General features: G+C 59.1%; 4 protein-coding genes across 5 annotated transcripts; 2 read left to right on the forward strand and 2 right to left on the reverse strand.

Moving 5' to 3' along the window:
- The first annotated feature begins 5,081 nt into the window (after positions 1-5,081).
- On the forward strand, positions 5,082-7,170 carry ABHD1 (abhydrolase domain containing 1). Its single transcript, XM_055121357.1, is given in 13 exon segments — positions 5,082-5,139; positions 5,192-5,220; positions 5,222-5,289; positions 5,539-5,710; positions 5,849-5,896; positions 6,003-6,112; positions 6,240-6,302; positions 6,304-6,387; positions 6,605-6,670; positions 6,769-6,818; positions 6,821-6,907; positions 6,910-6,930; positions 7,043-7,170. Coding segments are annotated over 13 exon segments (984 nt in total).
- Positions 7,156-10,655, reverse strand: PREB (prolactin regulatory element binding). Of its 2 annotated transcripts, none has more exons than XM_004618931.2 (9): positions 10,330-10,655; positions 9,670-9,862; positions 9,155-9,372; positions 8,956-9,036; positions 8,733-8,857; positions 8,432-8,605; positions 8,238-8,310; positions 7,891-8,050; positions 7,156-7,794 (listed from the first exon to the last, which is right to left on the reverse strand). In XM_004618931.2, exons 1-9 carry the CDS (start codon positions 10,462-10,464, stop codon positions 7,700-7,702), a joined length of 1,254 nt encoding a protein of 417 aa, XP_004618988.1. In that variant the 5' UTR covers positions 10,465-10,655; the 3' UTR covers positions 7,156-7,699. The 2 variants fall into 2 exon arrangements, with proteins under 2 accessions (XP_004618988.1, XP_054978621.1); XM_055122646.1 differs by having other exon boundaries at positions 10,140-10,655.
- A 1,143-nt stretch (positions 10,656-11,798) lies between these two features.
- On the reverse strand, positions 11,799-12,962 carry PRR30 (proline rich 30). Its single transcript, XM_004618959.2, has 2 exons — positions 12,870-12,962; positions 11,799-12,614 (listed from the first exon to the last, which is right to left on the reverse strand). The coding sequence occupies exons 1-2, from the start codon at positions 12,960-12,962 to the stop codon at positions 11,799-11,801; spliced, it is 909 nt and encodes a 302-aa protein (XP_004619016.2).
- A 6,038-nt stretch (positions 12,963-19,000) lies between these two features.
- On the forward strand, positions 19,001-21,245 carry TCF23 (transcription factor 23). Its single transcript, XM_004618960.2, has 3 exons — positions 19,001-19,222; positions 19,721-19,963; positions 21,087-21,245. Exons 1-3 carry the CDS (start codon positions 19,001-19,003, stop codon positions 21,243-21,245), a joined length of 624 nt encoding a protein of 207 aa, XP_004619017.2.
- The last annotated feature ends 1,618 nt before the right edge of the window (positions 21,246-22,863 follow it).

Here is a 22,863-nt window from a genome sequence, read left to right on the forward strand (position 1 = left end):
CCAAGCCTGCTTGGATCAGGACTGAGCCTCTTCTGGCCAGATCCCCCATTTACCAGTAGTTAGGCAGTCACAGAAACTGCCCCCAGCTCCATGTAATCCCATCTACGGGCAACATTCAGAGACTATAAAACCAAACTCCCAGTAGTGCGTGGCCTATAGCCTAGTTCTACCTCTGGGAGAACCTGGCAAGCTACTGAGAGTTTTTCTGCCCACATGGGAGAGCATGGCAAACTCCCTGTGGCGTATTTATAGGACAAATACAGTAACAATGATGAGTCTCATTCTGCTGACCCTGCAAGAGCCTCTAATGAGGCACCGTTGGGAAGGACGAGTAAAGGGAGGCTGCTAAAATCTCAGGGTTAGGATGAATGGAGACGTTACTGGGCTTGCTTGAGCAAATTGAGGATCAATGGGATGACAGTGACAGTGATAGTGATAGTGAGCCCCACCAGGGCAGTGGGCATTTCCCTCATCTGGCACCACACACGACTGTAGAATTCCATTGCCACCACCCAGAGTGGTGCCACATTGCTGCCAAAGCTCCTTGATGTACCAGCCACGGCAGGCATGAGGCTTGGGTACCAATCGCTTTTTTTTTCTCTTATTGTTTTTGCAATAAGCCAGAAATAAATAAATAGTTAAAAGAATAAAACTATTCCATCAGGAGTGATCCCTGAGGACTTTTGGGTGTAGCCCTTAAAACGAAACAAAAAATTAAAACTCCTCAATAACCTAATCTTCTGTGATGGTGCAGCCACTAAAGCTGACCCAAAATTAGGAGTGAGGCCTTTTGTACTCTGGAAAAGCCTCTGTTCTCTCTTGAACACCTCTCTCTCTCTCTGTCTTTCTGTCTCTCTCTGTCTCTGTCTCTGTCTGTCTGTCTGTCTGTCTGTCTCTCTCTCTCTCTCTCTCCCCTCATAGCACTCTGGATCTCTTTCAATAAAAATTATTTTGCTTCACAAAAAAGAAGTGGGCCAGAGGTATAATACAGTGGGTGGGTGCTTGCCTTGCCTTGCCTTCCCTAGACTGGGGTTCAATCCCCAGCATCCCATCTGGTCCCCAAGCATCGCCAAGAGTGATTCTTGAGTGCAGAGCCAGGAGTAACCCCTGAGCACTGTTAGGTGTGGTGCAGCCATCTTCCCCCCAAAAAAAAAAGAAGGAAAGGGAGAGAGAGAGAGAGAGAGAGAGAGAGAGAGAGAGAGAGAGGGAAAGAGGGAGGGAGAGAGAGAGAGAGAGGGAGAGAGAGAGAGGGAGAGAGAGGGGGGGTAAGGAGTTGCTGAATATAGAACAAGAAGCCCTGTCTTGCCGGGTGGCTGAGCATGTGAGAAAGCCCCCTTGCCTTTTCAAGCCCAAGGCTAGGCTAGAGCGCAGCGGCCTGAATCACACATCTCCACCCGCAGCGGCACTGCGATTGCGAAAGGCATCAGCGCCAGTGAATATATGGATCACTCTCCTCTCCACCCCAGGCTGTAACCCACCTTCCCTTTCTCTTTCTAAACCCTTCTTGCCACTGGTGGAGACAAGATGCGGGCCCCCCATCCTCTCGGGGGCTAGCCCCTGTAGACTGTTCACCCCCACATCAACCTGTCTCTTCGGTCACTGTCACTGTCATCCCGTTGCTCATCGATTTGTTTGAGCGGGCACCAGTAACGTCTCTCATTGAGACTTACTGTTACTGTTTTTGGCATATCCAATAGCACGGGTTGCTTGCCAGGCTCTGCCGCCCGGTAGCTTGGCGGTAGTGGCCTTTAATCGGCTTTCCGGAAGATTCCGGCGGGGCTGTGAGACCCGGCAGGGCGGCGATGGGAATGACAGAGGTTTAGGAGGTGGCACCGGGGCAGTCGGTGTGACTGCGGCGCCCACACCGACACCTGAGCACGTGACAGTCAGGGGCGTCCCTGGGGTCCAGGGAGTGAGCACCGCGGAAAACGGGGGCGGGGCGAGGCGTGGGCACGAGTGACGGGCCCCTGGGCGACAGCCGCATTCCGAGCGCTCCTGGCGGCCCCGGGGAGGCGGAAGCAGCAGGGGAGCAGCCCCAGAGCGGCGCGAGGGTCGGGGGCGCGCGGCTACTCGCCCGCACGTGCGAGTGCGACTGGGGGCGGGTTGCAGCACTAGGCCCCGCCCCTCCCCTACACGCCATTGGACAGTCTGTGCAGGCCCCGCCCCGCGCGGCGCAGGGCCGCTGGCGAGCCGCTGGGCAAAGGGGGCGGGACCTGCACAGACAGTCCAATGGCGCGTAGCGGGGGCGGGGTTCGCGCCAGCGGGCTGCTGGTTGTTCCGTGCAGGTTGGGGACCCTGGGATTCCGCGGAACCCAGAGATCAGAAATGCCAGACTCCCTCCCAAGGCCCCCAGAACGAAAATCTGTCTAAAACTCTTTCTGGTTTTGGCTCTTGGCGTTACCCTCTACTTGGGCTGCTACTGGACACGTGTGCCCCAGGTGGGTGCGTGTCCAGAGGCCTGGCCGGTTGGAGATACTCAGGTCACAGGGAAGTGGTCGCAGTCTGGGGCTTCCTTTGTGCGGGGCAGTCTGAACCTCTCACCCCAGGTGAAATGTGACCCCCGCCCCAGACACCCCAAATTCCTGTCTTGCGCTTCAGTCCTTCATTCTGGCCGGGCTTGGCTGTTATCATCAGTGGAAAGTGGGTTCTTTGCCTGTGCAGCAACTGCCCATCATAGCGGCTGCTCCCTGATGTACACAGACATCCCGGGAAAGGTGAGATGGAAGAAATCCCGAGGGGCCAGGGGATGTACCTACCACATGCCCCTCTTTCTGGGCAGTCTAACTCGGTCTCACTCTCACGGAAGGAACCGCATGCCAACTCCCTACTCCCCACCATCCTGAGCCCAATTATCTGCCTCAAGATGCTCAGTTTGAAGCTCTACGCCCTCCATGGACAGTGCAGTGGGAAGGGCTGAACATGAAGGTTCTCACTGAAATTTCGATAAACATGACTTATCTAGAAAACCTAATCCCCCTGTCATTCAAATCTGGGGTATGTAGCTGTCTAGGACGAAACCTATTAATTCACTTGAAATGACGAGGCCTGGGAGCTGGGGTACTGGTAATACAGGTAGGGTGTATATCTTGCATGGAGCTGACTGGGGTTCACTGCCCAGCATCCGATATGGGCCCCAGAGGTTCCACCAGGAGAATCCTGTCTGCAAAGCTAGGAGTAACCCTTGAGCATCACTGCTGTGGCCCATCCCCCCAGCTACCCCCCCCAAATCTACATAGTGTGCCAAGGCATGTGCCTTGCAGGCAGCTGACCCTTGATTTCCTGCCCTATATGGTCCTTCAACTCCTGAGTATTGCTAGGTGTGGGAGCTTTCTACATTATCATGTATCATCTGCTTTAACAAAACTTCTCAATACCCTATAAACCTTACCATTTACCTCTGATTTGAATGGTTACTCCAAAACAGCTCATTTTTTTGGTTTGGGGGTCACACCCAGCAGGTTTTATTATGTTCAGGGATCACTCCTGGAGGGGGCTGGGGGGCCATATGTAGTGTCAGGGGCTGAATGTGCATCAGTTGCATGCAAGCAAGTACCCTACCTACTGGACTCTCTGTCCCCAGCAGTACTGTACACTTTTGGTTTGGGGGCCACACCTACCCATGCTCAGGGACCACTCGTGGCAGACTTGGGGGACCCTAAGTGGTGTGAGGATTGAACCCAGGTCAGCTGCATGCAAGGCAATGTCCTCCCTGCTGTGTTAGCACTCAAGCCCCAGAACTGTTCTTAATGAAACATCTCTTGGTGAACCGGCTACGCAGTGGTCATGAATCTCTAACTTTATATATTCGGAACTTCTGGCAACTCCCCCCATATTGGTTCGGAAGCAGTCCAAGTACCATCCTGGACTGTGGACATGGCTTTTGCCAAGCAGGAGAGTGGACTGGTACTAATTCACCCCTCTAACCAAAGGCATATTAGTAACCCATTCTCAGGAATGAGTCAAGGAAACATTTAAGAGTTAGAATGACACTAAAAGTCCAAAACTTGTGGCCTAATTTATTAACCCCTTATTCAAGGTTACTGAACTTTCTGACCCAGGACTTCCAACTGTTCACTCAAAATCTTGGCAACAAAGAGGTAATGAGTACAACAGCCAAGAGCCCACAAGGGTTTGAACCCTGGATCCATTACTAGCAAGTTTGTGACCTTTGCCCAGTTACTCAACAGTCAAACCGGATCCCCAGAGTACTTACCTTGAAGAGCTATTGTGCCAATTAGAGGAACCAGGTAAAGAGCTTACCTTTCACCTCTGAGTGTTAGCAGGTGGTGCTAATTGAAATGATCAATTCCAGTTGGCCTCTTGCTTGCTGTAACTTGAGGCAAATCAGGTACGCCTGTCTCCACCTCAGCTGCTCGCTCAGAGCTAGCCTTGGCACAGCGCCTCTCAGCAGCACACAGTGACTCACAGGTGTCACTGCTCCAGGTCAGAAGGACCTGGGGATGAGTCAGAGACTCACAAGTCACCCTCCCCACCTGGGCCTCTGCTCACTGTCCCTTTTAAGTACTGAGTGTAGAGATAACCTGGTTCTGATTTCTTAGGGTCAGTGACAAATGTAATCTTTCTTCAGTGTGAGGACTTTTCGCCTAGTACGGCATTGAAGCCTGTGTGACTAGGCTCATTCTGTCTGTCCAGAAGAACTGAAGAGTTTGAAACCGGGGCCGAATGCCCAGTGTCCTCAACTGTCACCCCTGGAGCATGGCCCCGTTCACGTGGGCCTATTCCTCCATCAGGGGCCCCATGAGAAAATTGAGATGCCGTTAAAAACCCTTTGGCAGTGGGAACACACATATGGGACTAGGCCTCTGGAACAATGGGATGCTAATATCAGGAGCCAAAAAAATACCAGTGAGGGGGTGGCAGAGTAAAATGTACTGCAAGTCAAAGGTCATGGCTTGAACCTCTTTAGCCTCTGTCTACAAACCTGCAGAGCAGGGGCACCCCAGAGCGGAACCTCTGGGACTGGAGCCGAACTGTGTTAAGAAGTGACACAATATGCTGGATTTCCCACCCTGATAGCGGTGGCCTCCAGGCCAGCCTTGAAGGTCCAAGTGCCCACTGGCATGGGGGAAATATTAGGGGGTGAGGCGGACTGTTGTGTGGTCACAGAAGCCTCCGTTGGTGAGTGGGCCCCGGTTTAAGTCCCCCCTGACACGATGCCGCCCAATCACAGTGGCGACTTTCTCTCCCACGCCCTGGTGTCTTGGAGGGGCAGCTCTAGACCATCTTCCAGTCCTTCCTGCAACCTCAGCCTCAAATCCCCTACAGGAGGTAGGGAGGGGCAGGGGTGAGGGGAAGCTGGCCCACTCAGGCAAACTCAGCCCACGCAGCCTTAGGTAACCGAGTGCCGCGTGGAAGGTTTCGCAATTGCACGGCCTTGAGGGAACGTTCAAGCTTGTTCCTTGCCATTCCATTTTGTTTCCGTCTTCATGTTTCCCCCTGGACAATGTGGAGGGGTCGGGGCAGAAACCTTGAAACTCCGTGAGGATGTTCCTCAGTTTCCCCTCTCTGTGCTGTTAGTGAAGTCCTCCATCCCCCGGACGGGGGTCAGCTCCTGCTGGACTGGGCTGACGCACAGGACAGTGGCAGGGCCCCGACCAAGCCCATTGTTCTACTGCTGCCTGGCATCAGTGGCAGCAGCCAGGGGTCCTCCATCCTGCCCTGCGACCGGCAGGCTGAGGGGCGGCTACAGGCAGCCATGGCAGAGCTCAGAAGTTGGTGGCAACTCGGCCCCCAACAGAGGCGGGGAGGGGGTGTTCCGTGAAGGGCGACGGCAGAGCAGGCCTTCTCGGGACGGTCTGGCTAAGTCACGCCGTTGTCTGTGTGCAAGGCTGCGGTGTTTAGTAACCGAGGCTGCCGTGGGAAGAACTTGCGGTGAGTCCCCTTTTTCCTCCACCAACTCCCTAAATTGTTTCTTGGCCGGGGAGTGCTCCTGCCCCGCCAGCTGCCTCCTGCCCTGCCTACCCAGTGATGGTTCGCCTCAGACCCACAGGGCCTTTTGTGCCAGCAAGACTGATGACCTGGAGACTATGGGCCACCTAAAGCACTGGTACTCTCCCGCTCCGCTGCGGGCCGTGGGCGTCTCCTCTGGAGGGTAAAGGCTGCCTGACTGGCCCTACAGGCCGGCTCTTCCCTCCGCTCTCCTCCCCGTGCCCCTGCGCCCCACCTCAGCTCATCCCCTCGGGCCCCTCTTTCCTGCTCCTCCCCACACAATCCTGCAGGATGCTGGCGCTGAGCCTGAGGGCACAATGACAGACTGCCAAGCTGGTGGCCGCACTGACTGTGCTCGTGCCGGGACTCCACGGCGACCACCCACTCCCTTGGAGACCCCCTCAACTCGCTGCTCTCTAACCGCTGCATCACTCGCATGCTCTGTTGAACCGTGCCCGGTAGGACGGGAGTGAGCGGGGGAGCAGCAGATGGGGCAGGACGGCAGCCATGCCAGGCTCTCCCGAGCTGGGCGGGGGGGTCAGCAGATGCAGGAGCAGAGATGGCCCTTTGGGTGGTGGTTGTTGGCTCTGTGGCGTCAGGGGATGAGCCCAACTCATGCATGCTAGACCCACGCTTCACCCGCCAATGGCATCAGCCCCCTCTACACGCTCCTTTGCAGGGACAGGACAGTGCCAGAAAAGGTGAATATAGACCTTGTGCTGCGGGTAGCCTTCCACCGTCCTCCCCTTCGCCCAAAGCAGTCCTCTAATTCTTCTTCCTCGCGCCGCATCCCAGCCGGCCTTGCCCTCACTCCCCGAGGGCCCGCACCATCCGCCAGTCTGACGAGCGCTACACAGCTGTGGTCCTTGCTGTGAAGACTGCGCGCCCCACCAGGCAGCACGTCCCGGAACCAAGGTCGACGCCATCCAGATCCCAGTGCTCTGCCTCAACGCAGCGGAGGCCCCTTCTCCCCAGACCACGGTACGCATGCTCGCTCTGGAACCTTCTGGCCCCCACACAGGGGGCAGCGGGGCTTTCCGAGAACTCAGCAGAGGGCAGGGAGTCCAACAGGGCCGCCACCCCCGCCCCGCAGCCCTTCGCCTGCAGGACGCGCAGTCCCCCTTCCCGCTCATCACGGCCCAGGGCGGCCACCCAGCCCCGCCCCTCCAGAGAGGACAAGAGCTAGCCTCGGACATGGGCCCTGGGTCTGGTCTTTTCTAGTTTATTAAATATCAGCTTTTCCTCCCCAGTGGGCTGAGGTTCATTTCCCCTTTCCCGGGGGTTGGGGTCGACCATCTGAGACCCCACAGCACAGTTACCCTGGCTGGCCTGGAGCGACCGCACTGGATCCACAATCCCCCCCTGGGTCTTTTGCTGGCCCCTTCCTTCCCTTCGAGCAGGGCCCAGGGCAGTTGGCCCCGGCTGCGGGAGAGAGGCCAGCGGTGCCTGCAGGCTCCTGGGCATCTTCACATATTTCTGGACAAAGGACAACTCAACTCTGGAGCCTCTGGCAGGCCGGAGGACAGGCAGCGGGCTGCTGGTGGCCGTCCAGACACGGCTAGCCTAGGTGGATCCACAGGTGAACGCAGGCGCCGGATGCCAGCGCTGCTGCACCTGCCACCACCAACTTGAAGTGGGCAGGGCAGGCGGTACCTCTCGGTTCCAGCGGAGACGGCCGCAGCTGTGGAGCCAGGGGCCATGCCCTGGTGCCCGTCCCAGGCTCTAGCCAGGCCTGGAAGGGACGGGGAGGCTACAGAAAACCGGGCAAGGCGCTTTGGAGCAGCAGGATGGTCACCACGATGAGGCCGGCACAGAGCAGCAGCAGCAGCCACACGGGAACGCTCCCTGGGGAGGGGAGGGACGCAGTGTGGGCCCGGGAACAGAGCGCATGGGGGAAGGGGCGAGGAGGGGGGAGCACCCCAGCCCACCCCCATGACTCACGCCGGGAGGGCAGCAGGTGCAGCTGGCAGCGACTATCCACGGCCACGGAGAACAGGGCGGTTTCGTGGGATCCAAGGAGCTCGGGGCCACGGCCCTTCTCAGGCAGAAAGGCCACGTCGGTCACCACAATGCCGTGGGTCTCCCTCACGTAGTAGAGGCGCTGGGGAGGGGAGGGCAGGAGGGCAGTCTCAGGGCACCTGGTGACTGTTCCTTTTAGAAATCACGCGCCTGCCCCCACGAAGCTTTCCGTTGTGCGCTGGGCCAAACTTGGCTGACGCGCTCAGCGCAGAGGCAGGCTGGAGCCCCCACCCGAAGAGCCCTTGGGGCCGGGCCCCCTGCACCGTTACCTGCAGAGAGAATGCTATGTAGATGGCGACCGAGCCCGTGACCATGCCCAGGCCGAGGAAGGTGCCCGATTCACTACAACGAACGGAAAGAACCCACTGTCCCGGCGGCCTCTGCAGCGACCCCCGCCCCACTCCCCACGGGCGGCTCCCAGGGACTCCCCAGCCCCCGCCGGCCAAGCCAGGCCACCTCACACCTGACACTAAGGCAGGAGATGACTTCATGGCCACAGGGCTTGGTCCGAAGGGGCAAGAAGGTGGCGCCGTCCCAGGCTGTGAGGTAGCAGGGTGGGGGCTGGCGCAGGCGCTTGTGGGGAATCTGCACGGTGAAGAGCCGCAGCCCCGAGGGCTGGTCCGGAACTGGCCCAAACCTGGGGGCGGGGACCCAGAGGCTGGTCAGCTCCAGGGCAGGCGGGGCTGACACCACCGAGGCTGCCCACCCCCAACACCCAGCCGCATCTAGGCTGTGCCTCCGCTGGCCACACGCTGGGGTCACACCTGCAGGCCTGGTACCGGTAAGGCGTGCTAGAAAAGGTGGGTCCGTTCTCTTGCCACTGCAGCTGGGTCAGCAGCTGGTCCTTGTGCCACACGGAGGCCTTATGGTCCCAGCCCACAGTGACCAACTAGTTGGGAATCAAGAGTCCAAAGGCGGAAGGGTTAGGGGCATCGCCGAGTGGACAAACAGCTCACACCCACGCTCTCCACCCTGTCCCCTCCTCACCTTGCCATCGGGCGCCAAAGCCAGGTCCTCAATCTCCCCTTCGTGGGCTTTGAACTCCAGCATCTTCTCCAGGCTGGGCACCTGCGGTCACATCACCAAAAGGGTCAGCCCAGGGGGCCCACTCTGGCCCCCACGTTCCCAGACGCCAAGCGCGGCTTCTCCCAGTTCCGCTCTCCTCCTGCACCTCCCCAGGCCACACCTTCCACACGCGGACGCAGCCATCTGTTCCTCCAGTGGCGAGCAGGGTTTTATCATGGTTGAAGCGAACGACTTTCTGCAGAGGTTCGGGGCCGAAGTCCGTCTGCACTGCCTGCAGGCTCTGGATGTTGAGCTCGACCCCCTCGGGGTGGGTTTCCGAGCTGGACTTGTCTGCGGGGGCCGCGCCCTTCCTCTGTCGGGCCCCCTGCTCCTTGGCCCCTGTAATATGAACAGCCTGCCAGGTGCCAGGCTTCTGCCACCCAGCGCTGCCCTCTCCACACCTGACAACCGTCCCCCTCTGTGCTGCCCACCTGCTCCCTCCGCCCCAGTCCCTGTCCGGATCTTTTCTTTTGAATGGGTGGGGGGGAAGCCTGGGTCACACTGACCAATGCTCTAGGGACCCTGAGGTGCCTGGGATGAAACCACAAGCACTTTCCGCACCTGACTCTCTCCGGGGGAGCCGCCTTCCCATTCCCCAAACCTAGTGGGGGTCGGGGTGGGGGGCGCGCGTCTCACCAGCCTTCTCCGCCTTGCTTTTGCCCTTCTGCTGCCGGGTCTGGAAGCGCAGGAGCTGACAGCGGGCATCCTGCCCCGCCGCAAGGATGTTCCCGGCCAGCGCCAAGTTCATGGTGGCCCGCGTGTCCGTGTCATGGGAGTGCAACAAGGAGGCGCTCAGGCGCCCGTTGATCTGCTCGAGCTGCAGAAAGTGCTGCGGGAGAGGGAACGGCGACACGCAGGGTTCGGTGGGGGGAGGGGTCCGGAGCGCACGTCAAGGGCGAAGCGCGCCTCGCCGCGAGCCCCAGGTCCTACCCCTTTACCCCTCGCGTGAGGCGCGAGGCTCGGTCGGGCCCCTTTGCTCTAGCTGGGGGGCGGGGAGGGGGGAAGCTCCCAGGTCAGCCGGACACCCCAGCGGGGCGGGGATCCCAGCCCGTTTGCGGAACCACAGGGCGACGCTCCGAAGAAACGCAGCCCGCGGGCAAACGCACCTCTCCGGCCGGGGCTAGGGGGAGCGGCCGCGGGCAGGGGGCCCCCGCGGCTTCCCCTTCGCCTCAGAGGCGTCTCCGGCGCGGGGTGAGGAAGTTCTCGGCGGAAACTCGCCCGGCCGGGGGGGCCCGAGTGCCAGGGCGGGAGGGGCGGCCCGCCCGGGGGAGCCCCGGCGCCCGCGCTCGCTCTCACCACGCCGTTCTTGATGCCGGTCTTGGCGGCGCCGCCTCCGCCCGCAGCGATGAGCAGCCCCGAGCCGGGCTCCACCTGCAGCGCGTACAACGGGAACGGGGCCCGGTAGAGCTCGGGCACCCGCCGCCGGCCCATCGCGCCCGCTCGCCGCGCCCCTCACAGCCCGCACCGCGCGCGCCGGGGCATGCCACCGCCGGGAAGGCTCCCGGATCCGCGCTCACGCTCGCGGGCTGGTCGCCAGCCGCACGCAGGAGTCGCCGCCGGTCCGCGCCCGGCGCCGTGCAGGCAGGTCGCGCCGCCTCGCCGTGCGCACGCGCACCGGGCCCACGCCGCTCGCGCAGGCGCAGAGCGGCCGCCGCGCGTCAGCACTCAGCCCCTTGCGGGAGGCCGGGCCCGTGACGTCACAACCTCGCGCCGCCCCCCGTGAGGACGGGCGCCGCCATCTTGGTGCGGGGCGGCGGCGCGCCGCGGTGTTCTTCCGCGGGAAGTCGTGGGTGACGACTGGGCGGCGGCGCGGGGAGGAAAAGGCGGCTTTTTGTGAAGACATCCCTGGCCACGTGTCAGGCGAGGGGCGCAAGCAAAGAAGCGCGGTCGTTGTGTTTGACCCCAGAGAGGACACGATCGGGCGCAGGTCACACACCGGAAGTGCAACCTGCATCCCTTGCCTCTTGGTGGAGTCAGGAGGGCTGGAAAAAAAAGCGCCCTCGAGTCCCCTGTTCTGAGGAAATCACTGTCTAGTGTAACCAACACCTGCCCGTGGTTGGCAGAGGTGGGGGTTGACCGTTCTTGGGGCTTCGCTCCTGCACCCCACGTCTTTGGGGGGCTGCCTCCTTCAGACTCCCTCCAAGACGCCCCTCCTCCAACCCTCCGAGGCGACCTTTGGATTTTGCTCTCCGAAGTGAAGACGTCCACTCCATCCCGTCTCTGCAGTGAACACCCTTCCCGCCACACACCCACTGCCTCTCCCTACATCCTCGGTAGCCCAGGGTGCAGGAGCGGGACCCACTGGCAGGATCTGCCCCACCTAACGGGACTCAGTGTGTGGAAGACCAAGGGTGCCCGCTGCACATTTCCGGGGGTGAGGTTGGGGAGCCCCTGCCCTCCGCAGATACCTACCCACTCTCGTTAGACTCCGTCCCCTTGGAGACCGGCCCTCTCCACCTCCCTAAGAGGAAGATGCCCTTATCCCCTGTCCTCCACCCCTGAGCAGGACACAGGGCTGTGCTTTTGTAGGGTCAGGCTTTACTGGATAGGCTGAAGGCCAAAAGGAACGTCGGGTGCCCTGGGTCCCCTTCAACTGGGTGAGAGCAGACTCCACAGGGGGCTCCCAGGGTTGAGGGCTGGAGAACACACTTGACCTCCAGCTAGCCAGCCCTTCAGAGTGTCTCGGGGACTCCCTGATATCTGGGGCCTGGCGGGGCCGGTGGGGTTTGGGGGAGGTGCTCCGGGGACCCTCCGGGGCTCTGGAACTAGGGTGGCGACCTTTGGAGAAAGGGTTCTGGAGAGGCAGGCCTCTTTGGGGCAGAGCAAGGCCTGGGCTTCGGGGAGGCCTTGTGCAGCTTTGGAGCCTGGGCTGGAGAGCCGGGACACTGGGTGGAGTTTGGTGAGGGAGGGCCTGCAGATATGAGGCTCTCTGTCTGCGAGAATGTGCCTGGGACTGAATTTTCCCAGGCCCAAGGCATTGGGGTTGGCGCCCTGGGGGCTGGCGGAGATGTTTGATGGGCCTGTGCGGCCACCTGCTGAGGCTCTGGTTTCTCTGGCCTTTTTTTTGGCAGCAGATGCAAGGCCTTGGCCTGGCCCCGAGGCAGGCGGAGGCCAAAACCGATGCCGAGGCGGAGCAGTCCAGATTCCTGGTCCTTGGCGCAGGGCAGTAGTTGGGGGAAGGCAAGCAGGTGGGGGCCAGTCTTGTACCTGGGGATGGGGCAGGAGGGGCTGCGGAGCTGGAGACACACCAGGCACACAGGGTACTCCACGACCGGGGCCTGGCCGTTGTTGCCGAGCCACAGACGCTGCAGCAGCAGCAGCCGCAGGTCTTGAGCGATGCGTCGAGGCCCCAGATGGACCACCAGGGCCTGCGCCAGGGCTCCGGGGTCCCTGAAATCTGCAGGGTCCCTCCCGCTTGACACGCACCCCTCCGCCTCCCCAGGGGACGTGGTGCTCCTGGACTGATGCCAGTGCCATGCCTGCTGCTTGGGGAACACCCCTGCACTCAGGAAAGTGTAGGTGGAGCTGGGCGGGCCTTCCCCGTGGGCAGGAGACTGGGAGTGAGAAGGATAGTTGGGTGTCTGGGAGGGAACGGTGGAGCGTGTCCGAGGAGGAGTGGAGTGGGACTGCTGGAAGGAGCAAGAGGGGGAGTCCTGAGGGAAGAAATGGGAGGAGTCTGGGAAAGAGGGAGACGGGGCGGGGTGGAGGACAGACTCAGAGCTGGACTCCGAGGAGCACAGCCAGGAGCCCCAAGAATTTGACCTTACGGAAGAGGCGTGTGGTGGGTGGGAGGAAGGGTATGATTGCTGGGGAAATAGAGGCTGGAGTTTGGGGGCCAAGGGGTGCACAAATTGTGAAGGACCCTGCGGGGGGCGTCCAGGGGGCGCTGTGTTCTGTAGCAGGACCTGCTCCTTTTTTTGAGGCAACATTTCCTTGACTCCACGAGGGGCTGGTGTGGTAAGAGCAGAGATGAGAGAACAGGTGGCTGTTCAGACTAGGCTCTGAGGCGGGGCGGGGGGGCCCCCCCTGGAAGCCAGTCCTTTGTGTGCAGGATGGCTCCGGCCAGGTGTGGGTGCGAGTCAGGGAGCCTGTCCCACCAGGCCTCCAGGGATTCAGGCAGGAGCCTGGCGCTGCACTCAGCCTGTCGCTCTGCAGTCAGCCATGGATGAGAGGTGGGGGCTCGGGAGAACCAGAGCTGCCCTTGGGGGCGCAGAGGCAGCTGTGCAGGGTGTGCCAGGCAGAGCACACAGCCTGCAGGTCCTGGAAAGGAAGAGGCGGGGGAGGTCCAGGGCGGCTGCCTCCCATACCCAGATTCTGGCTGGCTTGCCAGAACCCAAAATGTGTGACGTCTGGGAACGGCAGAGCTGCCGCGCTCCTGGGAAGGTGAGAACCGAGTAAAGGAGGAGGGAGGAGATGAACTTGGGCAGGTGGTGGGGGCCTAGACTAAGACAAGGAACTGGGATTGCTCCGGGGCTGGCGAGCTCTTACCTGAGTCTCTTCCAGCTCGCGTTGCCCTCCCTGGCAGTGCAGTGCCGAAGAGAGCTGGAGGGGAAGGAAGGCGTTACACAGGACGGGTCCCGCCTTGCCCCACTGGCCTGTGCCCCTAGTCACTCTTGGACCCAAGTCTCAGTCCCAATCCTGCCTGTGGGGCCGCAGCCGGCTGAGGGGCTTCTGTTACGGGCCTCTGTTCTCCTGATCCCCGACCCTGGCTCCAGTCAGCATCCTGGGCTCCGGCCCCTCTGCTTGTGCTGACCAGGCTGGCCCCTGGCACTGATGTGCTCGGGGCACGGCCAGAGTCCCACCAAGATGGCTTGTCCCTTAGCAGCAACCGTCCGTCACGCGAGGCAGCTGGTGAGGCCTCTGGAGACTGGTTCTCTATGGGGTGGCTCGGCCACCCCCCTTGGGAGCTGGAAGCCCCATTTCCTCGGAGCTGTTTCCCCCTGGAATCCCTCTTATATCACAAAGGCTCCTTGGTGACATCACAGACTTGCCTTCTCAAGGCTCCGGGGCCTTCTTTCAGAGGTCCCCAGAGGAGCCCCTGGCACAAGAGAAACGGGAGACTTCAAGGCACTCAGTTTCTCCTAAGGTGCCCCCATTCCCACTGCCTACCCCCTGCCCTTGGCCTCCCCTCTGAATCTTGGTGCTCCAGGTCAAGTCTGCTCCACGGCAGAGCACACCTGCCTGCCCAGCCTTCTGCCTCCTGCTTGCCTGTTTTCTCAGCAATGATCAGGTTCTACCCAGTGTTTTCTAAAGGGGGCAGATACTGCCCCAGCAACCCCCCTCTAAGACACTAGAACCATCTAAGGGAACATCAGCAGTCTTTGTTTAAAGAAGGTGATTTCCAGGGTGGAGATATACGACAGGGGTGAAGGCTCTTGCCTTGCATGCGGCCAGCTCAATTCTGCCCCTGACACTGCACGGGCCAAGCACACAGGCCCCCTAAAGAAAAGGGCTGGAGAGGGAGTGTAGAGAGTAGGCCACTTGTCTTGCATGCGACAAACCCAAATTTAGTCCCCAGCATCCCTGAGCATATGGTCCCCTGAGCACCACTGAGTTTGGCCCAGCACTGCCCCGCCCAAAAGCTATTCTCCCAAACTCCTGGCCGGCACCCCTTATGGGGTTCTGATGACCTCTGGCTCCACTGAGAGGTAGCACTGTCCACGGACACCCTAACACCTGAAGTTTGCCACCACAGTCTTTAGGACCTTGAGTGTCAACAGCCATGAGCAAGGTTCATAGGAGGCAGGGTGGGCATTCGGTGTCCTGAGCGTGAGCTGGGAGGGTCTCCTGTCAGTCTTCATCTTGCCCCTGGGGTGATAAGAACTTCAGGTATTTCCAGACGCCCATTTTGTGGACCAAATACACTTAACTGGATATGCCAGCTGCTGGTCAGTCTTCTGGTTCTGCACTGTCCTCTTTGAATGCCAGAAATGGCTCACAGATTTGGTTTTTATTTTTGGGCCAAACCAGCAGTGCTCAGGGCTAGCTCCTGGCTTGCACTCGGGGATCACTGCTGGTGGTTTCGGGTAAGTTGCTGGGGATTGAACCCAGATTGGCCATGTGCAAGGCAAATGTCCTACCCACGATACCATCACTCTGGTTTCCTGGGGGTCTACTCTCAGCTTTATGCTTGGGGTTTACTCCTGGTGGTGCCTAGGAACCAGGGGTTGAACTGTGGGCCTCCTGCATGCAAAGTATGTGCTCGGCCCTTTGATAGCTCTCTCCAGAATAGGTTCCACATTCCCCCCACCTTATTTTTTTTTAATTTTTCATTTTGGGTTTTGGATCCACACCCAGCAGTACTCAGGAGCTACTTCTGATTCTATGTTCAGGGCTCGTTCCTGACAGTGCCTGGGGTGTGTGTGGTACAGAGTCAATCTAGAATTGGCCCTAGGGCCCAGGTTTTTAAAAGAAATTCCTATTGGAAAGGCTTTGGTTTGTTTTTTATTTTTAATATCCTTGGACACATTTCCCAAGAACATTTCATACATTCAAAATGTTGGAATTTCTGGGAAGGAGCAATAGTATGGGGTGTGAGACACCTTGCATATAGCCCCAGACTGCACCCCCCCCCCGCAATTGTTGGGCTTCCTGTAAATCTTCCTATTTACAGAAAAATACCAAATATTTATTTTAAAAAATAAGGAACATAATCTTAAACAAATGAACAAACACAAAAAAAACTAAAGAAATTGAAATAGAAGTTAAAACTCTTCCCCTCATTGCCAAAGAAAAAATCTAGATCCAGTGGATTTACAAGCACATTTACCAGACTTAAAGATGTTTCAGAAAATTTAAAAAATGACAGGATACCAGCTAATTAGCTGAGGTTAGTATAATCTTGACTCCAAAAATAACATGATAAAACTATTATCTTTCACTTAAAATATTTACAAAAATGCTACATAACTTTTATATAAAAAAGAAAATTTTCACTTTAATTAATTACTATTCTTTGGCTTTTGGGCCACACCCAGTGATCCTCAAGGGTTACTCCTAGCTCTGCACTTAGGATTACTCCTGGCTGGCTTGGTGGACCAATGGAATGCTGGGGATTGAGCCGGGTTGACCACATGCAGCCCTACCTGCTGTACTATCTCTCCAGCTCTGAGGAATACTTTTTTTTAAATTTGGTAATAAAGATTCAATGTCAAAAACCTATAGTAAATATATTTAATGGAGAAGTTATAGCCACATTCTCTTCAAGATTAGGAGAAGAAAATGATGCTCAATGCTATTATTTCTGGTTAACAATGAAGCTTGAAAAATAAGAGCAAAAAAAGGGGGGAGCTGGAGTGATAGCACAGTGGGTAAGGCATTTGCCTTGCATGCGGCCAACCCAGGTTCGATTCCCAGCATCCCATATGGTCCCCTGAGCACTGCCAGGGGTAATTCCTGAGTGCAGAGCCAGGAGTAGCTCCTGTGCATTGCTGGGTGTGACCCAAAAAGCAAAAAAAAAAAAAAAAGAAAAAAAAAGAAAGGAAGAAAGAAAGAAAGAAAGAAAGAAAGAAAGAAAGAAAGAAAGAAAGAAAGAAAGAAAGAAAGAAAGAAAGAAAAAGAAGGGCAAGGAAGGGAAATATTTACTATATATAAACATTGGTTTGGGGCCACCCCCAGCCGTGCTCAAGGCTTACTCTGTGCTCAGGGGATCTTGCTGTATCGCTGAGAGAAGCAGATGCATGCAAGCAAGTACCTGAGTCACTGCTCGCCAGGTAACCGTGTCCCCTGTGTGTTCAGGACCAATAGTTGTTCCCAGGATGATGGACAGAAAAACAGGTTGCAGGCTGACAGCCGGCACCGTCTTTATTGAAATGGAACAGGGCCAGCATAGGGAAAGAGAAACTGCTCCTTGAAGGGTGGGGAATTAACAGATGGGGGAAGTAAAACACAAAGGCAAAGTTAAACATAAGCATGGAGAACTGGGTGTGGTTCTGTGGAACTGGGTGTACCCCAGGGGCACTGTAGTGGGTGTCACTCATCATAAACACTCTGCGAGGGAAAGGCCGACCAATGTCAAACCTGAGCATCGCGGAACTATGGGAGGAGAGATGGTTTAATTACAAGTTGTGGGGAAACGGCACCCCTTTCGGTGCTGTCCTGACATCTCTGGAGCACTGTCTCCGAAGCCCTCTCACCTCGAGGATTCCCAGAGGATTGTTCAGCTGGGTGGTGCCATCCAGGTGGCTCAGGAGCAGTGCCAGGAGGGCATCCGGGAGCCTGAACACCTGTACTGTCCCCCCAGTCCTGTCTGTTGTATATGTAGACAGGACATAATAGAAGCAGTGTGATACTGTCTCAAATACAGACATCAAGTAAGAAAAATAGGATAGAGAACTCAGAAATGGAGCTACGTGTAAATAAGGGAACTTGACAAGTGATGAAGGAGGAGGGGTGACAGAGGAGGGGAGGATGGTAACTGTGTGTAGTAGTAGATGAGGCTGATCCTTACCTGGAGAGAGTGAAACTGGCTCTCTATTATGGAGAAAAACCACCACCAGGCACCATTTACAAAGGATGCTTGAACGTCTCAGAAATCAGATAAGGGAAGATGAAAACAAGGACAGGCTAGTCCTTTAGAGCTGGTCAACTATAAAACTCGAAATCTGGTCAACATCAGCTGATGGTGAGGCTGTGGGGAGCTCGAGTCCCTGGCAGGACAATTGCACTTGCAGCTTTGCAGCCATTCTGGATGCCACACGGGCAGTATTTGGTCAATGAACCCGGCATTTGGCTCCTGGATTGTAAAGAATACAAACCCCATGTTATCCTACACTGGATGTCGGTTTTCCACATTCTTTGATTTTTTTTTTTGCGTCACACCCAGCGATGCTCAGGGGTTACTCCTGGCTTTGCACTCAGGAATTACTCCTGGCGGTGCTTGGGGGACCATATGGGATGCTGGGGATCGAACCCGGGTCGGCCGCGTGCAAGGCGAACGCCCTACCCGCTGTGCTATCGCTCCGGCCCCTCTTTGATATTCTTCGATGGCTCCACAAGGGCACAAGGACAGTGGTGCTCACGACAGCGCTATGAGCACCCCCGGGGGTGACTTAGGACTTGGAGCAATCTGCACATCTGTCCCAGGGGCTCTGGGTGGTCAAACTGAGGCATGGCATGCAACAATTTAGGAGCTCAAGGGCCTTTACCAGGAATGACCGGAGGAAGTAACACAGAAATACACAACACCCTATACAGAAGTTATATTTTAGAGTTAATGATATGAAATGTTACCCACGAGTTTAAAATTCATGCATATTAGAGAGCTAGTGCAGCGGGGTCGACCTCGCTTCAATCGCCGGCACCCCGTCTGGTTCCCTGAGTCCTGCCACATCTAAAGTGCTTCACACCTTGCCTGGCTCAGTAAGGACTGCCAGGAAGCTTGTCATGGTGGGGGGTGGTGATGCAGGAGATTGGGGGGTCCCTATCAAACAGGGAGACGTGAGTTCTGGGCACTCGGGGGGTTGAGGGAATCCTCACCATTGAGGGCAGGACCTTCAGACGAGCAGCGCTTGGCCTGGCAGAGGCGGAGGAAGGAAGGCACGCCAGGGGCTGGAGAGGGCCGGCCCAAGAGTGGGCTTGGAGGTAAGAGACGTGTTTGTGTGATGTTTGCAGGCGGCTTCTGCAGCGACATGGTTCCGGGCTGTGCCCCGGACTGGAACCCCGGCTTCCTAGGACAGGATCCCTGTCAGCGCCCCGCCAGGCTCCAGGAAGGAGGCGCCCTTCCTACCCGTCCTCCTGCCGCCTACCCAGGCCCAGGCCTCCTCCCCGGGCTGGCCACTCCCAGTACCCAGCACCCCGCAGCCAGCAGGGAGGGAGGGCAGAAGTCATCTTGCGGGCCGGGCCCGGTGGGCGGTTTTCCCAGAGCGAGGAGGGACCCAGTTGGCCGGCTCGGGCGGACAGAGCTGCAGCGCCTGGATCGCTGCCTCCCTCGGCCGCCGCAGTACCACATCCTCCCCCGAGGCGGGGCATGACTCAGGCGGAGGCCAGAGGGGCACCCCCCATGCCAGGGGTGGGGCGCACCCTGGCTCAGGCCAAGCCTCGACCACCAGCGGGCTCCAACAGGAAGAGGGTCCGCCCGAGCCCGACCAGGCAGGACCCGTGGGAGGACGCCAGCTGGAGCCCCCACAGGTGGGGCAGGGCTGCCCCGAGCCCCCGGGGCCCCAGGCCCAGGACCCGGGGTGACAGCAGGGTAAGGAAATGCGGAATCTACAGAGGGCACGGGCAGGGGCCTGGCGGGGGGGGGGGGGGGCCCTGAGACGTCACCTCTTCCTCGGCGTGGACTGGCCTGCCTCAGTGGTGACTGAGACACCCCGAGGCCCCACTCTGGGTGGTTGGGAGAAGGCAGGGCCAGGCGGGGCCAGAGTCCAGCTCAGACACGGCCCAACTCGCCCCTTTGGGACACTGAGGCACCAGGAGACTCAGGAACCCCCTAGCCCGAGCACGGGAGGCCAGGCCGGGCAGGCCTGCGGGGCAGTGTGTAGACTGGTGCGTGGTGGCGGGGGCACAGGGAAGCCTAGAAGTGGGGCCCCAACTTGGGTCGCCAGGTGGGGGGAGCCGAGTGGAGGGGTCGGGAGAAAACCGTGTCCCCCACTATAAGCCCAGCAGGGCTGAGGCGAGTCTCCTGGGGGAAGATGCTCTTGGACTGCGGGTGGGGCTGACTCCCCGGGTCTCCCCCCCTCCCGTGCAGGCCCCAGCCAGTCCTGAGAACGCGGCGCGGGAGCGGAGCCGGGTGCGGGCCCTGCGCGGCGCCTTCCTGGCCCTGCAGGCCGCGCTGCCCACAGTGCCGCCCCACACTAAGCTCTCCAGGCTGGACGTGCTGCTGCTGGCCACCAGCTACATCGCCCACCTCACCCGCACGCTGGGCCACGAGCTGCCCGCCCGCGGCCGGCCGCCTTTCCTGCGAGGCCTCCGCTACCTGCACCCTCTCAAGGTGGGCCCGGGACTGGGGGGACCGGAAAGTGGGGAGGACTGGAGCAAGGGCTACTATGGAGAGGGGGGGCTGGGGAGGGGGCTGGGGATTGGGTGGGGGGAGGGGCTGACATGAGGCTTGTTGGGCCCCTCCCCTGACAGAGCGGGTGTGAGAGCTGCTTCCTGCTCTTTAAGAAGGGGTGGGGTGTCCCTGGGGAGGGGAGGGGTTAGGGGGTCTCTTCTCCAGGACCCGGAAGCTGGAGGCCAGGGAGGGCTCCCCTGCCTTGTTTTGTCAGCTGGGATAAGACGGGCAGGAGTGAGGCAGCAACGGCGTCAGGTGTTCTGACCAGGAGGAAAGTTCCGGCAGGGCTTGCGGGAGCCTGGTGGTCTCATTCCCTGCCAACCTCCCCCACCCAGCTCCCAGTGAGGCTCAGACAAGGAAGCCGAGGCTCAGGGACACCGAGTGGCTATTGCGGTTGACCTGGGGGCTTCAGTGCCCCAGGCCACCTGGGGGGGCCTGTGCCCCTGTGAGGAGGAAGGACCGTCTGTGGGGGTCACCATCTCGAAACACCTTAGCTCTGAAACGGCTCCCACTGAGCCGGTGTTCTTTCCTGCGGATATTACTGCTGTGAGAGTCTACGGTTGCCTGGGGGGAGAACCCCATCTTGTAGTGGTGCCACATGGTGCCGAGTGGGGCCAGGCAGGGTGGGGGTGACAGAGGAATGCTGATACAGGAGCCGGGAGGGCCTGGTAGCCCAGCACATGGCAGTATTGGGGTGCCCCTGTGGGCCCGAGGGGGGCTGCTGGAATAGGGCAGGGAGAGCTCGCCTGGCGTTTTCGGGGACTGTCCCTGCTTCTAGACGGAGCTGGGCTGATGAGAGTTCCCAGCTTACAGGAAGTGGGTGGTGCCGAAAGCTGGGCCAGAGGCTGGGCTGGGAATAGAGGGACGGGGGTGCCTGCTGCTCTCCCACCCGAGCAAGTCCCTCCCCACTGGGGGTTCCTCTCAGCCCGGGACGTGTGGATCCTAAGTGGGATGAGCCACTGTCTTCAGGGGAGCCCCAGGGAGGCTGGGCCAATCCCAGTGTGCGGGGCCCGGGGAGCCGAGCTGGGGAGGACTCAACACACTACCCCCCTCTGTCTTGCAGAAATGGCCCATGCGCTCTCGCCTCTATGCATGCGGCCTGGACACCACCCCAGCCACCACCTCGGGCCTGAGAACAAAGGAGGCAAAGGCGGGTCCCCAAGGTTCTGTTGAGGCAGGCGCTCTGGTCCCCGCCAGCACCCCCTCACCTGGAGGTGAATAAGCATCACGCAGGCCCTGGCCCCCCGGACTCAAGCTTCGAGGCCTGACTGACTGCCTCAGCGGGGTGCCTCTCCCCCCCCCACACGCAGCCCAGGCAGAAGTGCCAACTGAGAGTACAGCACCGGGCAGCTGATCTGCAGAGACTGGAAAGGACGGGGCCAAGGGCCAGTTGGAGGGGGCGCCCTGGGTGCTGGCAGGAACTCCGGGGCCAGCGGGGCTCATGGTGCCTGTGAGGGCAAACGTGTGAGCCGTGGGGTCACCTCGGGGGATGCTGAAGAAGGGACTGTGCATCCTGGTGGCCTCCCTGAGGGCAGAGAAGCCAGGAGACTCAGAGAGCCGTCTCTGCATCGTCGTCTCGCCAGCAGCGACAGTTTTCTCTCTAGGGGTCCCGGACCCTCCCACCCCTACGCTGCTCTGAGGTATCATTAGCTTCATAAGGCTTCCCGGCACTCTTCCGGTCCCCAGAATGGTGTTTATAGCGTCCCAGCGGCTGCATTGGGAGATCTCATCTCAGCGACTTTTGTTCTGTAAGGTCTGAGAGGTAACCGTGGGCCTGGCACTCTAGAGGAGTCAGTGAGTCTTTTCCAGGGGCTGATCCTTTTCCATCACGCTGAAATTCAACTTTCAGGGAGCACAGGGGACACCAGCGTCGGGTGAGGGGGGCTCCTTGCAGGATTTCGGTCTAAAGCCTTTCTGGTCTGGGCTCTCTTCTGATATGTACCGGCCACCTCTCCCCAGCATCAAAGCCGCCTGCTGAGTGGGGTGGCAGAAATCAGAGCCAGCTCCAGTGGACTCTAGCTCTGGCCTTGAAGAAACCGTGAGGTCCGGCTATAGAGTCTGTACTGTTGAGAACAACTCTCCAGGGGCCGGAGAGACAGTACAGCGGGGAGAGGGCTCGCCTTGCACGCAGCTGGCCTGGGTTCCCTCCCTCTCATCCCACATGGTTCCCTGAGCCTGTCAGGAGTAACCCCTGAGCACTGCTAGTATGGCCCAAATGCCAAAAAAGAAAGAAAGAGAGAAAACAACTTCCGGGGGGGGGGGGGCTGAATGATAGGACAGAGGGTAGGAGATTTGCCTTGCACACAGTCATCCCAGGTTCAGTCCCTGGCATCACCTACGGTTCCCCGAGTCCACCAGACGTGATCCCCGAGCACAGAGCCAGGAGTAAATGCACCGCCTCAAAACAATCAATCAAACAAACAAAACACCTAAAGCTTTCCAGATCAGATGTAGCTTCAAATCAAGCACCTGAGTCCAGGCAGAGAAGTGTCCACCTCTTGGCCAATCCTGGTGGCTCTGCCTGGGGAGAGGGGCTGGCCATAGAGTCCCAGACCAATCAGTGGAGGCGGAAGCCACCATTGCCATCGTGAGGAACGTGGCTGTGAGGACGCCAGGCCGGGCCCTGGGTCCTGGGCTGATGGAGGGGACAGAGCCCGCCGCAAGGAAAGGGCTGACGCTGAGACTCGGTAAGTCGGGGTGGAGGCAGCGCGGGGGATTCACGTTGCAGCTGCTGGATGTGGGAGAGCACCTGGCCGGTGGCCGGGAGCCATGGGGAGAGGGCCCGGGCCAAGGCTGGACTCGTAAATCTCCCAGGGCTCCGGCGAGGGGCAGGGGGGGCC

This window comes from Sorex araneus, chromosome X, assembly GCF_027595985.1.
Source record: "Sorex araneus isolate mSorAra2 chromosome X, mSorAra2.pri, whole genome shotgun sequence".
NCBI classification, from domain to species: Eukaryota; Metazoa; Chordata; class Mammalia; order Eulipotyphla; family Soricidae; genus Sorex; species Sorex araneus.